The 17,570-nt window shown below is 31.4% G+C and overlaps 3 protein-coding genes across 5 annotated transcripts; 1 reads left to right on the forward strand and 2 right to left on the reverse strand.

The window, feature by feature from the left end:
* Window positions 1–2,011: 2,011 nt before the first annotated feature.
* On the forward strand, window positions 2,012–5,884 carry LOC124928829 (LEC14B protein). 2 transcript variants are annotated; one of them, XM_047469078.1, is made up of 10 exons: window positions 2,012–2,033; window positions 3,330–3,814; window positions 3,887–4,009; window positions 4,091–4,168; window positions 4,252–4,428; window positions 4,520–4,597; window positions 4,683–4,858; window positions 5,051–5,209; window positions 5,290–5,350; window positions 5,440–5,884. In XM_047469078.1, exons 2-10 carry the CDS (start codon window positions 3,422–3,424, stop codon window positions 5,581–5,583), a joined length of 1,389 nt encoding a protein of 462 aa, XP_047325034.1. In that variant the 5' UTR covers window positions 2,012–2,033; window positions 3,330–3,421; the 3' UTR covers window positions 5,584–5,884. The 2 variants fall into 2 exon arrangements, with proteins under 2 accessions (XP_047325034.1, XP_047325037.1); XM_047469081.1 differs by lacking the exon at window positions 2,012–2,033 and having other exon boundaries at window positions 3,890–4,009.
* A 745-nt stretch (window positions 5,885–6,629) lies between these two features.
* On the reverse strand, window positions 6,630–8,213 carry LOC124928830 (LRR receptor-like serine/threonine-protein kinase ERL1). Its single transcript, XM_047469082.1, has one exon. It carries the CDS (start codon window positions 7,986–7,988, stop codon window positions 6,795–6,797), a length of 1,194 nt encoding a protein of 397 aa, XP_047325038.1. The 5' UTR covers window positions 7,989–8,213; the 3' UTR covers window positions 6,630–6,794.
* A 3,071-nt stretch (window positions 8,214–11,284) lies between these two features.
* Window positions 11,285–14,076, reverse strand: LOC124929574 (receptor-like cytosolic serine/threonine-protein kinase RBK2). 2 transcript variants are annotated; one of them, XM_047469976.1, is made up of 8 exons: window positions 13,891–14,076; window positions 13,074–13,472; window positions 12,744–12,995; window positions 12,500–12,654; window positions 12,338–12,417; window positions 12,115–12,250; window positions 11,882–12,031; window positions 11,285–11,763 (listed from the first exon to the last, which is right to left on the reverse strand). In XM_047469976.1, the coding sequence occupies exons 2-8, from the start codon at window positions 13,438–13,440 to the stop codon at window positions 11,539–11,541; spliced, it is 1,365 nt and encodes a 454-aa protein (XP_047325932.1). In that variant the 5' UTR covers window positions 13,441–13,472; window positions 13,891–14,076; the 3' UTR covers window positions 11,285–11,538. The 2 variants fall into 2 exon arrangements, with proteins under 2 accessions (XP_047325932.1, XP_047325931.1); XM_047469975.1 differs by having other exon boundaries at window positions 13,774–14,076.
* Window positions 14,077–17,570: the final 3,494 nt, after the last annotated feature.

Below are 17,570 nucleotides of genomic sequence, written 5' to 3' on the forward strand. Positions count from 1 at the left end.
TATGCGCTTCATCACCCGCTACCATTTTTAGACTTTGTAGTCATCTATATATATATATATGCTTAATTTTTAAAGTGTCCGGATTGCCGGGTCGAGAGCTGTGGTTAATTTGAATATTTATGTGAGAGTAAATGGATACTTGAGTCGGACTGTGGGTTGACCCGCCCATAAACTTAAAACAGTTAAAAATAAATTTAAAAATGTTATTTGTAAGTTTCGAACTTGCAACCTAACAAAAATAAGTACAACCTTTTAACCAACTAAGCTAACAACACTTTATATTTAAGATTCAACACCAAATTTGACGAACGTGAAACATTTTAACAATAAAAGTTCAAATTTTTAACTAACTAATATATATATATATATAATGATGCTTAATTTTTAAAGTGTCCGGATTGCCGGGTCGAGAGCTGTTGTTAATTTGGATATTTATGTGAGAGTAAATGGATACTTGAGTCGGATTGTGGGTTGACCCGCCCATAAACTTAAAACGGTTAAAAATAAATTTAAAAATGTTATTTGTAGGTTTCGAACTTGCAACCTAACAAAACAAAGCACATCCATTTAACAAACTAGACTAACAACACTTTATATTTAAGATTCAACACTTTATATTTAAGATTCAACACCAAATTTGATGAACGCGAGACATTTTAATAATAAAAGTTCAAATTTTTAACTAACTAATATATATATATATATATATATATAATGATGCTTAATTTTTAAAGTGTCCGGATTGCCGGGTCGAGAGCTGTGGTTAATTTGGATATTTATGTGAGAGTAAATGGATACTTGGGTCGGATTGTGGGTTGACCCGCCCATAAACTTAAAACGGTTAAAAATAAATTTAAAAATGTTATTTGTAGGTTTCGAACTTGCAACCTAACAAAACAAAGTACATCCATTTAACAAACTAGACTAACAACACTTTATATTTAAGATTCAACACCAAATTTGATGAACGCGAGACATTTTAAAAATAAAAGTTCAAATTTTTAACTAACTAATATATATATATATATAATGATGCTTAATTTTTAAAGTGTCCGGATTGCCGGGTCGAGAGCTGTGGTTAATTTGGATATTTATGTGAGAGTAAATGGATACTTGGGTCGGATTGTGGGTTGACCCGCCCATAAACTTAAAACGGTTAAAAATAAATTTAAAAATGTTATTTGTAGGTTTCGAACTTGCAACCTAACAAAACAAAGTACATCCATTTAACAAACTAGACTAACAACACTTTATATTTAAGATTCAACACCAAATTTGATGAACGCGAGACATTTTAACAATAAAAATTCAAATTTTTAACTAACTAATCTATATATATATAATGATGCTTAATTTTTAAAGTGTCCGGATTGCCGGGTCGAGAGTTGTGATTAATTTGGATATTTATGTGAGAGTAAATGGATACTTGGGTCGGATTGTGGGTTAACCCACCCATAAACTTAAAACGGTTAAAAATAAATTTAAAAATGTTATTTGTAGGTTTCGAACTTGCAACCTAACATAAAATTATGAAAAATAAAACGAGCACAATAAAAATGAATGTATATCACATTAGAGTAAAAGATTGTAAGGTCAAGGCAAGATACTGATTTTTTTCGACAATGTTTTAATTGATTATGGATAATTTATGAAAAATGATGTTATAATTTGAATTATATTGATTTTTTTTTGTATAGGTTTTTCACAAAATGAGAGATTAATTCGAAAAAATATGTAATGAAACATGTGAGAAAATAAGTTGTTTTATCGAAGTGAATAAAATGTGAAATGAAAGCGTTATATTTTTTATTTTAATATTTTTAAACATTGAATAAATATTATTATAATTTATTTTATTTTTATCATTTTTTTATGGATAATTTCTTAAATTTTCTACATACATATATATGTTAATTCTTTCATAAAATAATCTAAATAGTTAATAGTTCCTTGAGAAGAGGTGTTCTGAATCTATTACAGCAGCTAACCATCAACATTATCGCCTGGGCGTATCGACGGGTGTCCAACAATCTATATCTCTCTCCTCTCTCTATATATAATATGAGGAAGGATAGAGAGCGCGACTCTGAGACAGCGACTGAGAGCGCGATGCCTAAGGTGGGTTGACAGGTAGAATATTCTCTTTTTATTATTTATTTTATCTCTCTTCTTATTAATTAATTTATCTCTCCTTTTATTAAATAATTTTTCTCTCTATTTCTACAAATTAATTTATCTCATTTATCCATATTCTCACGATTATTATTTTACTCATTTATTTGATATTTACTATTTCTCGTTTAACGGTTAAAATAAATCAATAATTTACAACAAATTATTACATTAAATATTTTAATAATATGTTTAAATAAATTCTAAACCCTAAACCTTAAACCCTACACTCCAAATCCTAAACTCTAAAACCTAAATACTAAATTCTAAACCCTAAACCCTAATTAATATCAATAATTAGTTGAATTATGAATTTATCTCTTTTATTTTTATTTTATTTTTATGACTTTTCAATTCCTTTATTTATCAAATATTTTTTATGGCCTCTTTTTTCTTTTTTTTATTATTTTTTTTATATTGACTTATTAATATTTTTTTAGTTTTATTACTTATAAATAAATGTTTATCTAATATTTCTATTTTCACGATTAATTATTTTCTCTCCAGTAACTAATTATTAATAATAGGAGAGAGAAAATAATTAATAAAAGGAGAGAGAATATTCTACCTGTCAACCCACGTAGGCACACCACGTAGGCATCGCGCAGCAGCTGTCTCAAGTCGCTCTATCATTTTTCATATAATATTATTTATATTTATACTGAAAGTGACTAGCAGCAATTCCATTAGAGTCCATAAATTCTCGGATTGTTTTGATCGGTAGAATCGTCTTCCATTCCATGTTTACATAATGGTTCTATATCATATTCATATATGTGAGTTTCTGCAATTCATATCTGTTTCACTTTTATTATCCCATCTCTTCTGAATCCAATGTCAAGAACTGATCAGCTGGTTAGTTTCTATCTCTCCCTAGGAAGATTTCTTTAGGTCAAAATTTTGCTTTGGGATCTTGCAAATTAACTGATAGAGGTTATCAATGGTGTGAATTTTCGCTGTATAGTGGTAGTAGGTAAGGGGGTTCATGATGTAGAAAACCCTTAGTCCTGAAAAATATCATTTATTTGTGTGAGTACTGAGATTGTTCATATAGGAAACTGGATTGTATGTATGAATGATATGAATATTAGCTTGCTCATATCAATAGTTATAAACCCAGCAAAATGAATCAGCCATTTGATGTTTGTTATATGCAGGATAATTCTGATTGTGAATGATCTGAACTGACTTCACTCCATGGTTCTGCTTGAATAATGCACTCTTTTCTAGAGTGACTGCAATTGGAAACATGGGTTACGCTATGAGTAGGTTGGAGATGAATTCTGACCTGCTTTGTGATAGTAATATGCCCAAATCTGAATTTGATGGAAACCCAAGAGCCAGCAACTCTCACCATCTTGATCACGAAGTTTCTCACGACATAAATCGAAGATCAATACCCAGTGACCATCTGACAAGAGTTCAACCAGGGAAGCGACAATCTTCTGTTTCAGCATTGAAAATGTTGTTTGGCCGTGAAGCTAACTATTCTGGAAGAGGCAAATTCTCTTCGGCAGATTGTTGTCACGTTTTAAGTAGGTATCTGCCTCAAGGCCCTCCTTCAATTGTTGACCAAATGACTACCAGGGCTTATGTTTCTCAGTTTTCGGCTGATGGTTCCCTTTTCATTGCTTCTTTTCAGGTATTTGATTAACAGTTATAAACATGATATGCTGTTGTTAGTTTGAGTCAGTTTTTTCATTTCCTCACAAAGCAGGGAAGCAACATCAAAATATATAATGTGGAGAATGGGTGGAAAGTTCAGAAGAGAATTGCTGCCAAAAGCCTCCGATGGACAATTACAGACACATCCCTGTCTCCAGATCAGCGTTATCTGGTAACCTTTTTTGTTTTAGTTTTGTTTTGGCATCCTTTTGGCTGAATTTGTATATTAAAAGGGTTTGTTCCTATATTACAGGCGTATTCAAGTATGTCACCCATTGTCCACATTGTTAACGTGACATCTGCTTCAACTGAATCTCTGGCTAATGTCAATGTATGTGGGTGATGGTTATTCTATACTTTATTATTCATTTTAAAGGTTCGCCCACTTTGATGATCTCATTTGTTGTCATGCAGGAGATTCACGAAGGTTTGGATTTTTCTGGTGAAGATGATCAAGGGTATTTATTTGGAATATTTTCACTTAAATTCTCAACTGATGGACGAGAAATTGTAGCTGGAAGCAGCAATGATTCCATCTATGTTTACGATCTTGAAGCAAATAAGCTTTCTCTTCGAATTCTAGCTCACACGGTATTATTGGACTCTTAATTAATATAGAAAAAGAGTTGAGCTGCAAAGAGCTGATTATTTTTTTCGATATTTTTCTCTGTTTGGATGGCAGTGCGATGTTAATACAGTATGTTTTGCTGATGAAAGTGGCCATATTATATTTTCGGGTAGTGATGATAGTCTATGTAAGGTAAAATCTGAATCTTCATACCTTCTAGTTGTGTTAGCATACAAAATGAAATCATATGTTTTGGTGTTTGCATTACAATATATAGGTTTGGGATAGACGATGCTTTAAATCGAATGGGGAACCTGCAGGGACACTAGTGGGACACTTAGAAGGGATTACATGCATTGACAGCCGTGGAGATGGTCGATATTTCATTTCTAATGGTAAAGATCAGATGATAAAACTTTGGGATATTCGAAAAATGTCCTCCAATTCAAAGGGGTATAATTTCTTTCACCCTTCCTTCCAAATTTTCAAATAATTGTGATTGATATGGTTTGTTAATTTGAAACCAACAAGAAATCAAACATATTGGAGACAACTAATGATTAGAGTGTAGTTGTTTGTAAAAATTCTCACTAAGCATGGATTTTTCACTCTTGGTTCTTGTTTGTTTATTTATTTAATACGCAGCAATAATCAAGGTTATAGAAATTATGAATGGGACTATAGATGGATGGAGTATCCTTCTCCAGGAACAAGTTTGAATCATCCTGATCAGTCTGTGGCAACTTATAGAGGTCACGCCGTTTTGCGAACTCTCATACGCTGTTACTTCTCCCCAGTATATAGGTAAAAATACTAATGTCGGTGATTTGTTTGGCCATATCATTTTTGAATTAGTTGACACATAAATGCACGATCATATGCAGTACGGGTCAGAGATACATCTATACTGGATCTCACGATGCTTGCGTGTACATTTACGATGTGGTATGAAAGAAAAACATGTTCATTTTGAATTTGGAGTCTTTCATAAGAGTTTGGAATGATAAATAATGGTTGATGATCATGATGTGTAGGTGACTGGAGCTCGAGTGAGGAAACTTGAGCATCATATGACGACTGTAAGAGATTGCAGTTGGCATCCTTATTATCCGATGCTAGTAAGTTCATCTTGGGATGGAGATATCGCCAAATGGGATTTCCCGGGAAATGAATTGTAGCCTTTGGAGGAGCACGAGTTTGGGACATGGTAGCCTCGGACTGTTTGTTTGGTTTGTTTGTTAATAATAATAATAATAATGTGTGTACATTGGTCTCTCTGTCTGTGTATTAATAATAATAATAATAATAATAATAATGTCTGTTTAAAGGATAGAATAAAAGAAGTGAGATTGAGTGTACTGTAGAACCAACTATTTTGCAATTGGGAGTTGTATGATTAAACCCATGAAGAATAGTATATCCATACTTTTGGCTTTTATTGGATGTTTTTGTATATTATATAAACATTTTTTCTTTCTTTCAGGTATATCATCTATATATATATATATGGATCTTGATGAAATCATCTTTAGAAACAGAATTAGTATACAGATTACAAATTTTATTAGTGGTTTATTTTTTTTATCTGAATTCAATTTAGATTTATAAACAAACTTAGGCCCTTGTCTGAGGAATTTTGGTTTTGATCAAAAAAAAATTCTAATTTTTTAATTAATAAAGAATGATTTTGATATTTAATAAATAAAAAGAGTGATTAAATGGATAAAACGAGTGTTAAATTTTAAGTAAAAAATCTGGAAAAAAATCCAATTCCTCAACCAAGGCTTAGGGTTTCATTTGTTTTTTTTTTTTTTAATATTTTTAATCATTCAAATTAACTTTTTATAAATTGATGACATCCCACCATACCTTAAGGGGTATGTAATATCTGATTTTTTTAATACAAGAAGTCAAACCGGTAAGAATTAACAGTAATAAAATAGCCCAATTGTGTAAGGAAGAAAATAAAAGAAGATGCAAAAAATCAGTTTCCATTATCTCTTTGACTAATTACTTTTGCATTAAACAATTATTCTTTTTTAACATAGTTAAGGCACTAAACCATATTATTATTTTAATGTTAGACAGTTCCTTTCAAGAAGTACAAGATTAAGATTAAGTGACAACAAACTCACCAATAATAACACCAATCAACTAAAATAACTTACTAATTAATAAAGTTTAGTCAATTATATTTTAATAAACTATAATATATAAAGGGAGAGGAGTGAGGGCTCTCAAAATGCCAACATCACTAAACAATTTTTATTGATGTGAAAAAGGCACATTATAACAAAATTAAATAAAAGAATAAAAAATTAATTAATAATACTAATCATGAAATATAATATAGTAATTTTACCAATATGCCCCTTGGTATAATATGATATTAGCCTCTCCACTCTATGCACTGTGTGGTCGGTCTTGTCTTTTCCTTTCCAGACTTCAACGGGCAAGGAGTCTGAACCGGTGGGACCATACAATTGTATTGCAAACAAAGGGAGCTGCTAACCGGAATCTCGGCCGCCGGTTTAATCTCAATCCCTGTCAAGTAATTATGCTGTAGATACAATACCTGAATATTGGCCGTTAGTATACCATCCACGAAGCTACCCGGAACTTGTCCGGTGAACCGGTTATTATTCAGATAAAGATTTTGTACGGTGGAAAACAGTGCCGGTATCTCGCCGTACAACCGGTTGAAGCTCAGATCAACGGTTGAGATCGTCACTTGGCTGGCAGGTTTCACCGGACCTGTGAATTGGTTTCTTTGAAGTTGAAGGGTTGTTATAGGGAAGGTGAAAATGATGGGTGGGATATACCCTGTGAACCGGTTCAGGCTTAGGTCGATGTAGTTCAGAATGGGTAGACCGGTTAGGAGTTTGTCAACCGGACCTTCGAGCCGGTTCCAGGATAATGATAGGTATTGGATTGATTCAGGCAGGGAATCGGACGAGAGTGGACCGGAGAGGTCGTTACGTTTTAGGTCGAGTCTGGTTAGGGTTTTGGATGAAAATTTAGGGACTGAACCAGAGAGATGATTGTGGCAGAGAATGACGTTTGATAACGCCGGCAAGGCTCCGATCGTAGCCGGAATTTTTCCGGTTAACTGGTTGTAACTGAGATCAAGAGTTCGCAGTTCTTTTAGTTGGCCGAGAGATTCCGGAATCTGACCTGAGATGAAGTTTCTGCTAATACCGAGGAATCGGAGATTCGTTAGCTTCGACATTGAAGACGGAAGCTCACCAATGATTCGACCAGGGACGATCGTAAGCTCCGCGAGTCCCGATAGGTCTCCGATAGCGGGATCTATTCGACCGATGAGACCTGGAGAACCGGCTCTAGGATCTCCGAGATTCAACGTCACCACCTTATCGCCGTCGCAGTAAAGGCCGGCGAAGTTGCAAGGATCCGACGTGAAATCCCACGACGATAAGTAGTTCGAACCAGGCATGTCATCGAGCGCCTTCCTGACGGATTGCAATGCTAAGAAATCAATCGGATTAAGAATTGCAACCGCAAGTGAACCACATTGAAGAAGAAGAAGAAGTAGGATCCAGCAAATCTCATGAGATATCAACATTTTGATCCTCTATAACACCGCAATCATGAAACGGAGAAACAGGAATTTATACAGAGTGATTTAATCTACTTTTCCGTGATCGATTGAACTACAACTCGGTGCCGATTGATCGTGAGAGCTTTTAATGGATGATAAGAAGCAGTTAAAGTAGGAGAGTCACGGCGTTTGTTCTTCTTCTTCTTTCTTCTTCTTCACGGTTTGCTTTTGTGGGGAAGATGAAGAAGGTTACAATGACTACAGCGACCATATCTGCTGCAACTTCAAGGACAGTCTTCTCGGTTATTGTGAGATTAATTAATTAAATAATTAATTTTTGCTTGTTTATTGGGACATGGTTCGGAGTCTAAACGGCTGTCCGACCCTACATGGGAACTCACAAACCTCAGGTTCGGATAAACACCTTTGCCTGATTCGGTGGTGAAACGAGGACCACGTGACCCTACAAATATGCCAGGTAAGAATCCAACTCATCTCCCACTGTTACAAATAAAATGTTATTAGTACTTAAGAATAAATTTTCATTTCATTTTATATATGATATGTCAAATTGTAAATAAATCTAGATGTTTAATTACTTGTATAGTATTCGTGATTAAAAAAAAGCAAGTTTAATTAATTAATATATATATATATAGTTAACTATAAATGTGAAAAGAGATAATAATATTGAGGTCACAAATAAAATAGAATCAGTTAGACGTTTCAATCAATAGAGAGTTAGAGTGTAGAAAAATAATGAAATAGCCCAGAAAGATAATGATGTGTATAATTGGTGATGCATTCATTATATTACAAATTAAAATTTTATTTTATTTTTTAATATAGAAAGTTAGTATTATGTTACGTCTAATCTTTTAAAATCATTTTTGTCACTTAAATTATTTTAATGATTTCTATTTGTTTTTTAGAAAATATATATTGGTGTAAAAAATTATTATTTTATAACATTAGGTAATTGCATAATTAATTGTCAAACTCGATTTATTGTGATTTTTTTTTTATCTAATTGATCACATAATTCTTCGAGAAAAAAAGTTTAAATAACTTAAAAAAGTAATAGAGTGATAAAGAGGTGAAATTTGGGAAAGGAAATGGAAAAAATGATGTGTCACTACATCACATTGGTCGAGAAAAAGTACAAAAGGTTGAGAGAGAAGAGAGTTATTTTTTCATCGAAGAATTAGATTGTGTCACGTTATTTTTTCTCCCAAATTCCTTCTCCAAATTATTTCTCTAAAAGAATGATGAATAAAATGAGTTAATAAATTTAAATTTTTTCCACTTCTTTTTATAAATAATGAATTAAATTTTAAAAAATCAAAAGTTATGTCATTTTTAACGTAAAAAAAATAATAATAATAATTTGATTTTGGATAGACTTCAACCAATCAACCCAAACTTTAACATAGATTTGACCATCATCACATGTGTTGTGAGGACACTGTGAGTGTATTATATATATATATATTTTATTAACGTACACACATTAATTATTTACTGAATTAGACTAGCCTAACAAATTGGTTATTATTTTTACTTTATTAGTCAGTTTCAATTAAGAAGAAGAGTTTATCATTTTAGTAATTTATCTATTAAAAGTGACTGAATATATTTTTATTTATAAGCTTAAATTAGTAAATTATTTTAGTTAGAAGATTGTTATCAATGAAAAAGGGTTAGTTGAAAGGTGGTAAAGAACTAAATAGGAGTTTGCCACGTAGGAGGGGGAAGGGCCGCCAGGTCAGACAAGTGTGGGGAGAGATGTAGACATGTCATTTTTATGAGTGATTAGCTGGCGGCACACTCGGAACTCAGAAGACGGAACTATTCTGTTTGTCATATAGTGAGTTGGGCCATGATTCGGTACACATTATGGACCCACTTCTGTTTGGGCTGGGTCCACTCCCACTAACTATCTTAACTCTATGGGCTCACTTACTTAAATGTCCTTACCTTAGTAAAATAAATAAATTATAATAAGCTGAGATTAACTCTTATTTGTTAAACGCTGATGACATATGTATGATTTTATTTATACATGATAATTTCCTTACTAAAATTAAATTAATAACTTATTATGTAATTCCGATTTATTCGCGCTTGTTAATTAAATCAAACTAACCCAAATATAAAACTAGTTTTCAGTCCATCAACCAAACCAAGACTAAGATAAAGCTTTAAGTTGGGTGATTACATTACACACTTTATTATTTTAGTTAATAAATTTAACATATTTGATCAAGTTTGTAAGAATAAACATAAAAGTCATGTGTTCTAGTTTTTATATTCGGATTATTTATAATAAATAAATAAAATTGCTCTAACTGATATATTTGTTAAACTCACACCATTCAAATAGTAAAGTAATTTTTAAAATATCAAAAGTCATATATTCAATTAACTTAAAACATTTGAATGTAATGTTAATTTATTACCTTCCAAAAAAAATCATATTAATAATTCATTATTTGACATTCTTTTATATGGCTTTAATTTTGGGTTATATATATATATATATATATATATCCACAATGATAAAATGCAAAATTTATATATGCCATGGTCTCTTTAACTCCTTGTTGTGCAGGTAGCAGCATTAATTGAGAGATGGTCCTCCAGGGACCTAATTAATAAAATGCAGGTTTTGAAAATCGAACTAAGCAACAGCATGTGAGAAACGTAATATCACATAAATGAAAGTCCATATAGTTCTAATTGGAAATGTTTCAAAACTTTCCTAAGTTGTATATATAGCCAAACTTGTAAAATATTAATTAAAACTAATAACTCAAGATACATCATAATGATTGAGATTTGAGAGAGGAATAGAATGAATATTGAATTAGTACAAATATATTAATGATGATGACACCAAACCCCCAACAACCCAAAGGCAAAACCATTGATTTCATGACATTGAGTGTACATGTGTTTATTAAATGTCTATTGCACCTTGATGATGACAATCATCCCCAAACCCAACTACCTATATATGCATGTATTCCAAATTCCAGATTCAATCTGTTTACTCATTCCACTACATTAATTTTTTATTCTTAAAAAAAATAAATAGATTCAACCATCATTCATCTTTAGTTTTCAATTCTATCTAGTAAAAGGAAACTGAGACATCCTCGATCGATCTCGGTCGTAGTTGTGTATCATGCATGTCTCTTTCAATCCAGCTGCAGCTATCTTATCCTCTATAAGAAAAATAATTGAACCGTCTTTATATTGGATGGTTTGGTGTTTTAATGATCCTTGTCTCATTGACTGCAACTGACAATCATACTATAAAAAATAAATCAGTATAGTGAAACCAATATTAATATCCTTGAGTACTTGTAATCCTTAAATCATCATAATACAATATTTGTGTGACATGTAAATTTCCTACAATAAACACTTAGATTACTCTCTTTCTATTTGTCTTCTTCATCCAAGAAAAATTGAAAAACTTACATATGTAAAGAAAAAGAAAAAGAAAAAAAGATACAAACTACTGACTACACTAAACTCTTCATTGCTCAAAGATTGATTCCTAGTTTAATCACACGAAAAATTGGCGAAGCTCTTTCCCTCCCAAGACTCCGACAGAGAGCAAGTTTTGGATTGAAGGAAGAAGATGAGACAAGTCATCCTCCTCCCTGCTGCTGCTCCTTGTTTCATTGTCATTAAGAGCATCCACTAAACGGTATCTTTTCCAAAATGATGTCTTGTAGCATTTCTTAACCATTTCTAAGCTTTCACGGTTTCCTTTCAGAAGTTGTACTACCTGCACAATGTGACAATCCCGATTGCATCATCAGAATGTGGGGGAGTTTTTCACTTAATTTTGATAGAATCGGATTCACCAAAACAGTTGCAGAGACTGATAATGGACAAAAAATTACCTGTTTCATTTGAGGGCGTCGAATTGAAGATTGTTGGATGCATATAAAGGCAGTCAAAACCATGAGGTTCAACTGCACTTGTTTGTAATCGTCTTCAAGACTAGGATCAACCAGTTCTCTTATGTTGTTCTTCTTGATTAACTGCTTTGACTACAACACAAAAAGCAATATTTTTTTTAAAATGGTTTATAGTTTATAAAAAAAATGCTTCAAGAGATGAAAAGAAGGCATACCCAAACAACAAGAGTTTCCTTTGAATAGTCAAGAGCACGGCGACCACTCACGAGTTCTAAAAGTAGTACTCCAAATGCATAAACATCTGTCTTCTCGTCCACTATTCCGTGCATCAAGTATTCAGGAGCAAGATATCTGTTTTTTTTGTGGTGAAGACATTAAAAGAAGAAAATAAGATTTTTAAGAATGAAACAATACAGAACAGTTTTGATCGACACATACCCAAAGGTGCCTTCGAATTTTGGCACAATGTGATGTGTCCATTTCTCTGGAAGCCATTTTGAGAGCCCATAGTCACATATCTAAATCAAAACAAGCAAATACAGATTCATATCAGTTTCAGTTCTCTGGAAATTGTATGTCAGGTTAGGTTTTTCTGTTTACCCGAGGTTCGAAATCTTGAGAAAGTAATATATTAGAGGCCTTGATATCTCTGTGAATGATTCTTCTAGGACAACCCTCGTGAAGATATAGCAATCCTTCAGCTGTTCCAACTGCTATTTTATACCTAACACTCCAGTTTAGCTTCTCCTTAGCACCTGCATTAATTGGAAAGAAATTGAAGTGGTTAGTTAATAAATGTACTAATCTGAATCAAAACTGGGAATTGGATGATTGAGAGGCAAACCATGAAGAAGAGAAGCTAAGCTTCCATGAGGGGATAGCTCAAGAACAAGGTGCATTCCTCCTTCAATTCCATAACCGATCAACTTAGCTGTATTGGGATGGTCAACATGGGCCATAACTCCCAGCTCCGAAAGGAAATCAGCGATTCTCTCATCCGAATGACCCTTAATCAGTCGCTTTATGGCAACTAGCTGCCCATCTCTCAATTGGCCACGAAAAACTTCAGCATAACCCCCTCTTCCGATCAAATTCTCTGCAGGATTTCACATAATCAATATATCAAATACTTGGAAGGCAGAGTAAACTTAGTTTCACAAGTCAGAAAAATTACCACGGTTGAAAGAGTTTGTGGCGTTTTGAAGCTCATGGATTGTGAAGTTTCTACACCGGGGTTTCAGACTACTTGAATCTCTGCATTCAAAAGGGTTAATCATGAAGCCGATATGCTCCCTCATGCTACTACTCAATCTCTTGGAAAATTTCATAACGCTAAGAGGATGGAGATTGCCAATTGGTTTCTTGGATTTGCTCTTGAATTGCTGAACTAGATCGCGCCATTTAGAACCGAATTTAGAACTCTTTAAACCATCAGTTTCCGAGGTGCTGGCCATGGAAGAGATGGTTTCTGATTCTGCTGTCCTCAAATAGTATTCTAGAACTCCAACAGGTGAATATACAGTTTCCTTCTCCTCCCCCATAACGCAACAAGAGGTAGTATTATGCCTACGTCCTAACAAGATATCAATATTAAGAAAGAAATCAGTCAAAGAACATGAATTTATTAAGATAATACCCAACATTTACAAACATACTTCTCATGATCATAAAGCTTATCTAAAGCTAGAGAAATCCACAGAGAGAAAACAAATTGGCATTGATTGGTTTTAGTTCAACCCTTTTCAAAGAGACCCATAAGAGATATAATACATAAGTAATCCATGGAAACAAAAACTAGCGAACCCATGATTAAGAAAGGGACGTGCTATGCGAAGAAGAAAACATGAAGAATAATAAGTTCCCCTGCGCCGTACCAAGTAAAGAAGAAATGGACTTTGTCGGAGATCTCCCCTCAAAGCCACTGCCCTTGTAAAGCGACTGCACTTAGAGAAGAACCCACAAATCGAGGAAGAAAGAGAGAGAAAGCAAACCTCTGTTTCAGCAAAGGAACCAACTTTATAACGTCTTTCTTTCAATTTGGCAGCCAAAAGGGACGAGTAGCTTTTTTCTCTCTCCCTCGAGATTTCCGAACAGTGAAGTTCATCTCTTTTTGCCCCCTTTCTGTCTCTTCAAAGAAACTTATCCTTATTTTCCTTCTTTCTGTAATGGCTGCTCCGTCCAATGAAGAAGGAAAGAAGCAGCTGCTGCAAGGCCCGCAGCTCATATCTAATTCTGCCCAACTTAGAACAATAAATTTGACTTTCTTCAATTTCATTTTGTCAAATTATTATTAAAATAATACAATTTAAAATTAAACAAACTTCTATCAATTTGAACGGATTAGTCTAATAATAGATTATTTTTTTAATTATTCTTAACAAAAACAAATCAACATGCTACTTTGAATTTAGTGTTGTCAAGTTAGGTGAAATAATTTCCCTAAAACTACTAATTCACATACCAAATCCAATTAGGGAATAAAATATGGTATATGCAGATTGACTTAATAATGCTTTTAACAAAATCATATTTAGAAAGGGTAAGATAAACTAAAATAGTGTCATTGTTATTAAAATATTAATTCATTTTAATAAATAAATAGATAAAAACACTTAAGTATGTATGTTTTAGGAAATAAATATTTTACATATGTTTAAAAAATTAAAAAAGATTAAAAAGTTCATGTGTTTACTTCTAAATTTTTGATAAATAACTATAACGTGACAATTTTAAATCCACGGTAGTGCGAAGGCCCCTCCGACATATCGGAGTTTAAGATATTTGGAATCGAAAAATATTTTACAAACCTTTTAATCACTGACTTGACTTAAGTCGGTGTTGGTCACCAAAAATTTGGTCGGAAAGAAACATATATAATTTTTCAAATATTTTCTAAAACACATATCTTTATTCCGTAAATAAATATTAATAAAGTTCATAAAACCTTATTAAAAAAATAAAATTGCATTGAGCATACATAGTCAAATCATTTGCTTTAGTAAGATTGATAAAAACATGAGCTAACTAATTAGCTAATGTATATTAAAATTGAAACTAAAGTTGGATGTATGATAAACTAATGAATAATAGATGTCTGAAAAAAAGATAAGTATTACATTATGTAAAATTTAAATTCACCGCATGAAGTGGTCTCCTTTTGTCCGTAAGTATTTTCATATCGATAGAACTCTATTATTATGATTGGATTTTACAACTCTAAAATAATAATGAAGACAATGTATAGATAGAAAAACAAACATGTGCAACAAATATATATCATGATAAAATTGACCTAAAATCTAATGGACCCCTCTCTTTCAAAATAATCAAAACCCAGATGGATAAATTCTCCAAATTCATAAATGCATTTATAAAAAGAAATCAATTCGATGTTATTTTTTTCAACACAAGAATCTATGTCGTTAGATCAATCCTCAACATCATCTTTAACTTCTTACACATTTAATTAGTTATTTACTCAAATCACTTACAATAGGATGATTGGTTTCTTTGTTGATTTTTCACTATATTAAATAATTGACTGGTCCTTCAAATGAAAATAATATTAGTTAAGAATTTAAAGGTCTTAAATTTCATTTCTACTACAACTGTCTTGATTTAAGCAAAATATTATAACAATGAAGGATAGTAAGTAAATAAAGATGTTGGATGCATAAGAAATAAATTAAGGTTATCATTAAGTATATAATATCCCACAACAACCAAACGAGACCTTAATTATTGCAAAGAGAAAGGTGATCGATTGGGACAAACAAATCCTTAAAGCAAAAGAGGCAATGATTGAATGAAAATGAAGCTACCTCAAAATTGTTGCATCTTCATCTATACAATAATAATAATAATAATAAATAAATAATTTTCAGGTATTATTAATATATAATGAACCGAGCAATGAGTTAGCTAAATACGAACCAACATGATCCAACACGATATTTGTACGGAACGACACAATACAATATTATCTCACTCGGATCTTGAGTTGACACGATACAAGTACAAGACGACACAATCACAACACGATTATGAGTTTATACGATCAAAACACGGTTACGAGTCGACATAGACACGAATATAGACACGACACAATTATAGACACGAGCACGAGTATACACACGAAACGACAAAAACACAATTAGTTAAAGAGGAGTGTTAGAGAGAGAGATTTTGGTGAGAGAATTTGGTGAGAGAATGACTTGGCATCACCTTCATTGGTTGGAAAATGTAAAATGGGAGGAAAGAGAGAAAATAGAGAAATTATTTTATTTTTTTTTAGCGAATAAAATTATGCCAAGTAATTCTCTCACCAAATTTCTCACCTAATCATTTATCTTAGTTAAATGACTTAAACTACCCACATTAACATTCTCTAAACCTATTACATTTTTACTCAATTAATAAATTATTTAATTTCATCAATGTAATATTTATAATTAAAATTAAACACACTAAAATATAATATTAAAATAAAATATTAACTTAAATAATATAAATATAAATAAAAAATAAATTATATGAATAAAAATGTGAGTCTATTAATAATTCTCTTCGATATTATTTTATTAATTACTTATTAAAATTTTAATTATTTATAATTTTAATAATTATTAATACATTAAATAATAAATATATGATAATAATTTTAATTTTAATAATATAATAATATATATTTATAAATTTTATCCACATCTCCCATTTTCTTTCTCAAACTAACCACTTTTATATTAACATTATCAAATGACCACGTCTCTCTAAATATATTTACATTTTCATTAAATTTATAAATTATTTAATTTTATAAATGTAATATATATAATTAAAATTAAATATACTAAAATATTAAAATAAAATATAAATATTAAATAAATTATATGAATAGAAATTTGAATCTCATAATAATTATCTCACATATTACTTTTATTAATTTACATATTATTTTTAAAATTTTAATTATTATTAAAACATTCAAACAAAATATATAATAATAATTTAACTTTAATAATATAATAATATTTTATAAGTTTTACTAATAATATAATTTAATATATATATAAATAAATAAATAAATAAATAACATGAGTGTCAAGACACGATTGTGTTGACACGATAACAAAATCTAGTCGGAATAACACGAAACACGAATTTAAACACGAGTTAGTACGACACAAATAAATTCGTGGACACGAATAACACGACACGAAAGAGTCCGTGAATCATAATATTTTGAGTGAGTGAAGACACGATACGACACGTATAAGATTTAGACACGACACAACATGACACGATTGAGAGTATAACACAACTTGCCCGAGTCGAATACGAACGTTTATGTACAATACCTAGCTCTAGCATATATACAAGGTTGCCCAGAAATTTGGAACCAATTCCCAAACTACTCTAGTTTGTCGTTTAACTTCCCAAACTAACCTACTTTGTTCATTCATTCCCAAATTAACCTATTTTATTCGTTCATTTCCAAATTAACCTAGTTTACTATTCAAACTCACTTTTTTTTTAAATTTATTAATTTATTACATTTAAATTCATTATATATATATATATATTAAAACTATTATTTTTATAAATTTGATATATTTAAATTATTATTTTAATAAATTAAATTATTTATATTTTGATATATATTTTAAATTAT

Source organism: Impatiens glandulifera, chromosome 3 (assembly GCF_907164915.1).
Source record: "Impatiens glandulifera chromosome 3, dImpGla2.1, whole genome shotgun sequence".
Lineage (NCBI taxonomy): Eukaryota > Viridiplantae > Streptophyta > Magnoliopsida > Ericales > Balsaminaceae > Impatiens > Impatiens glandulifera.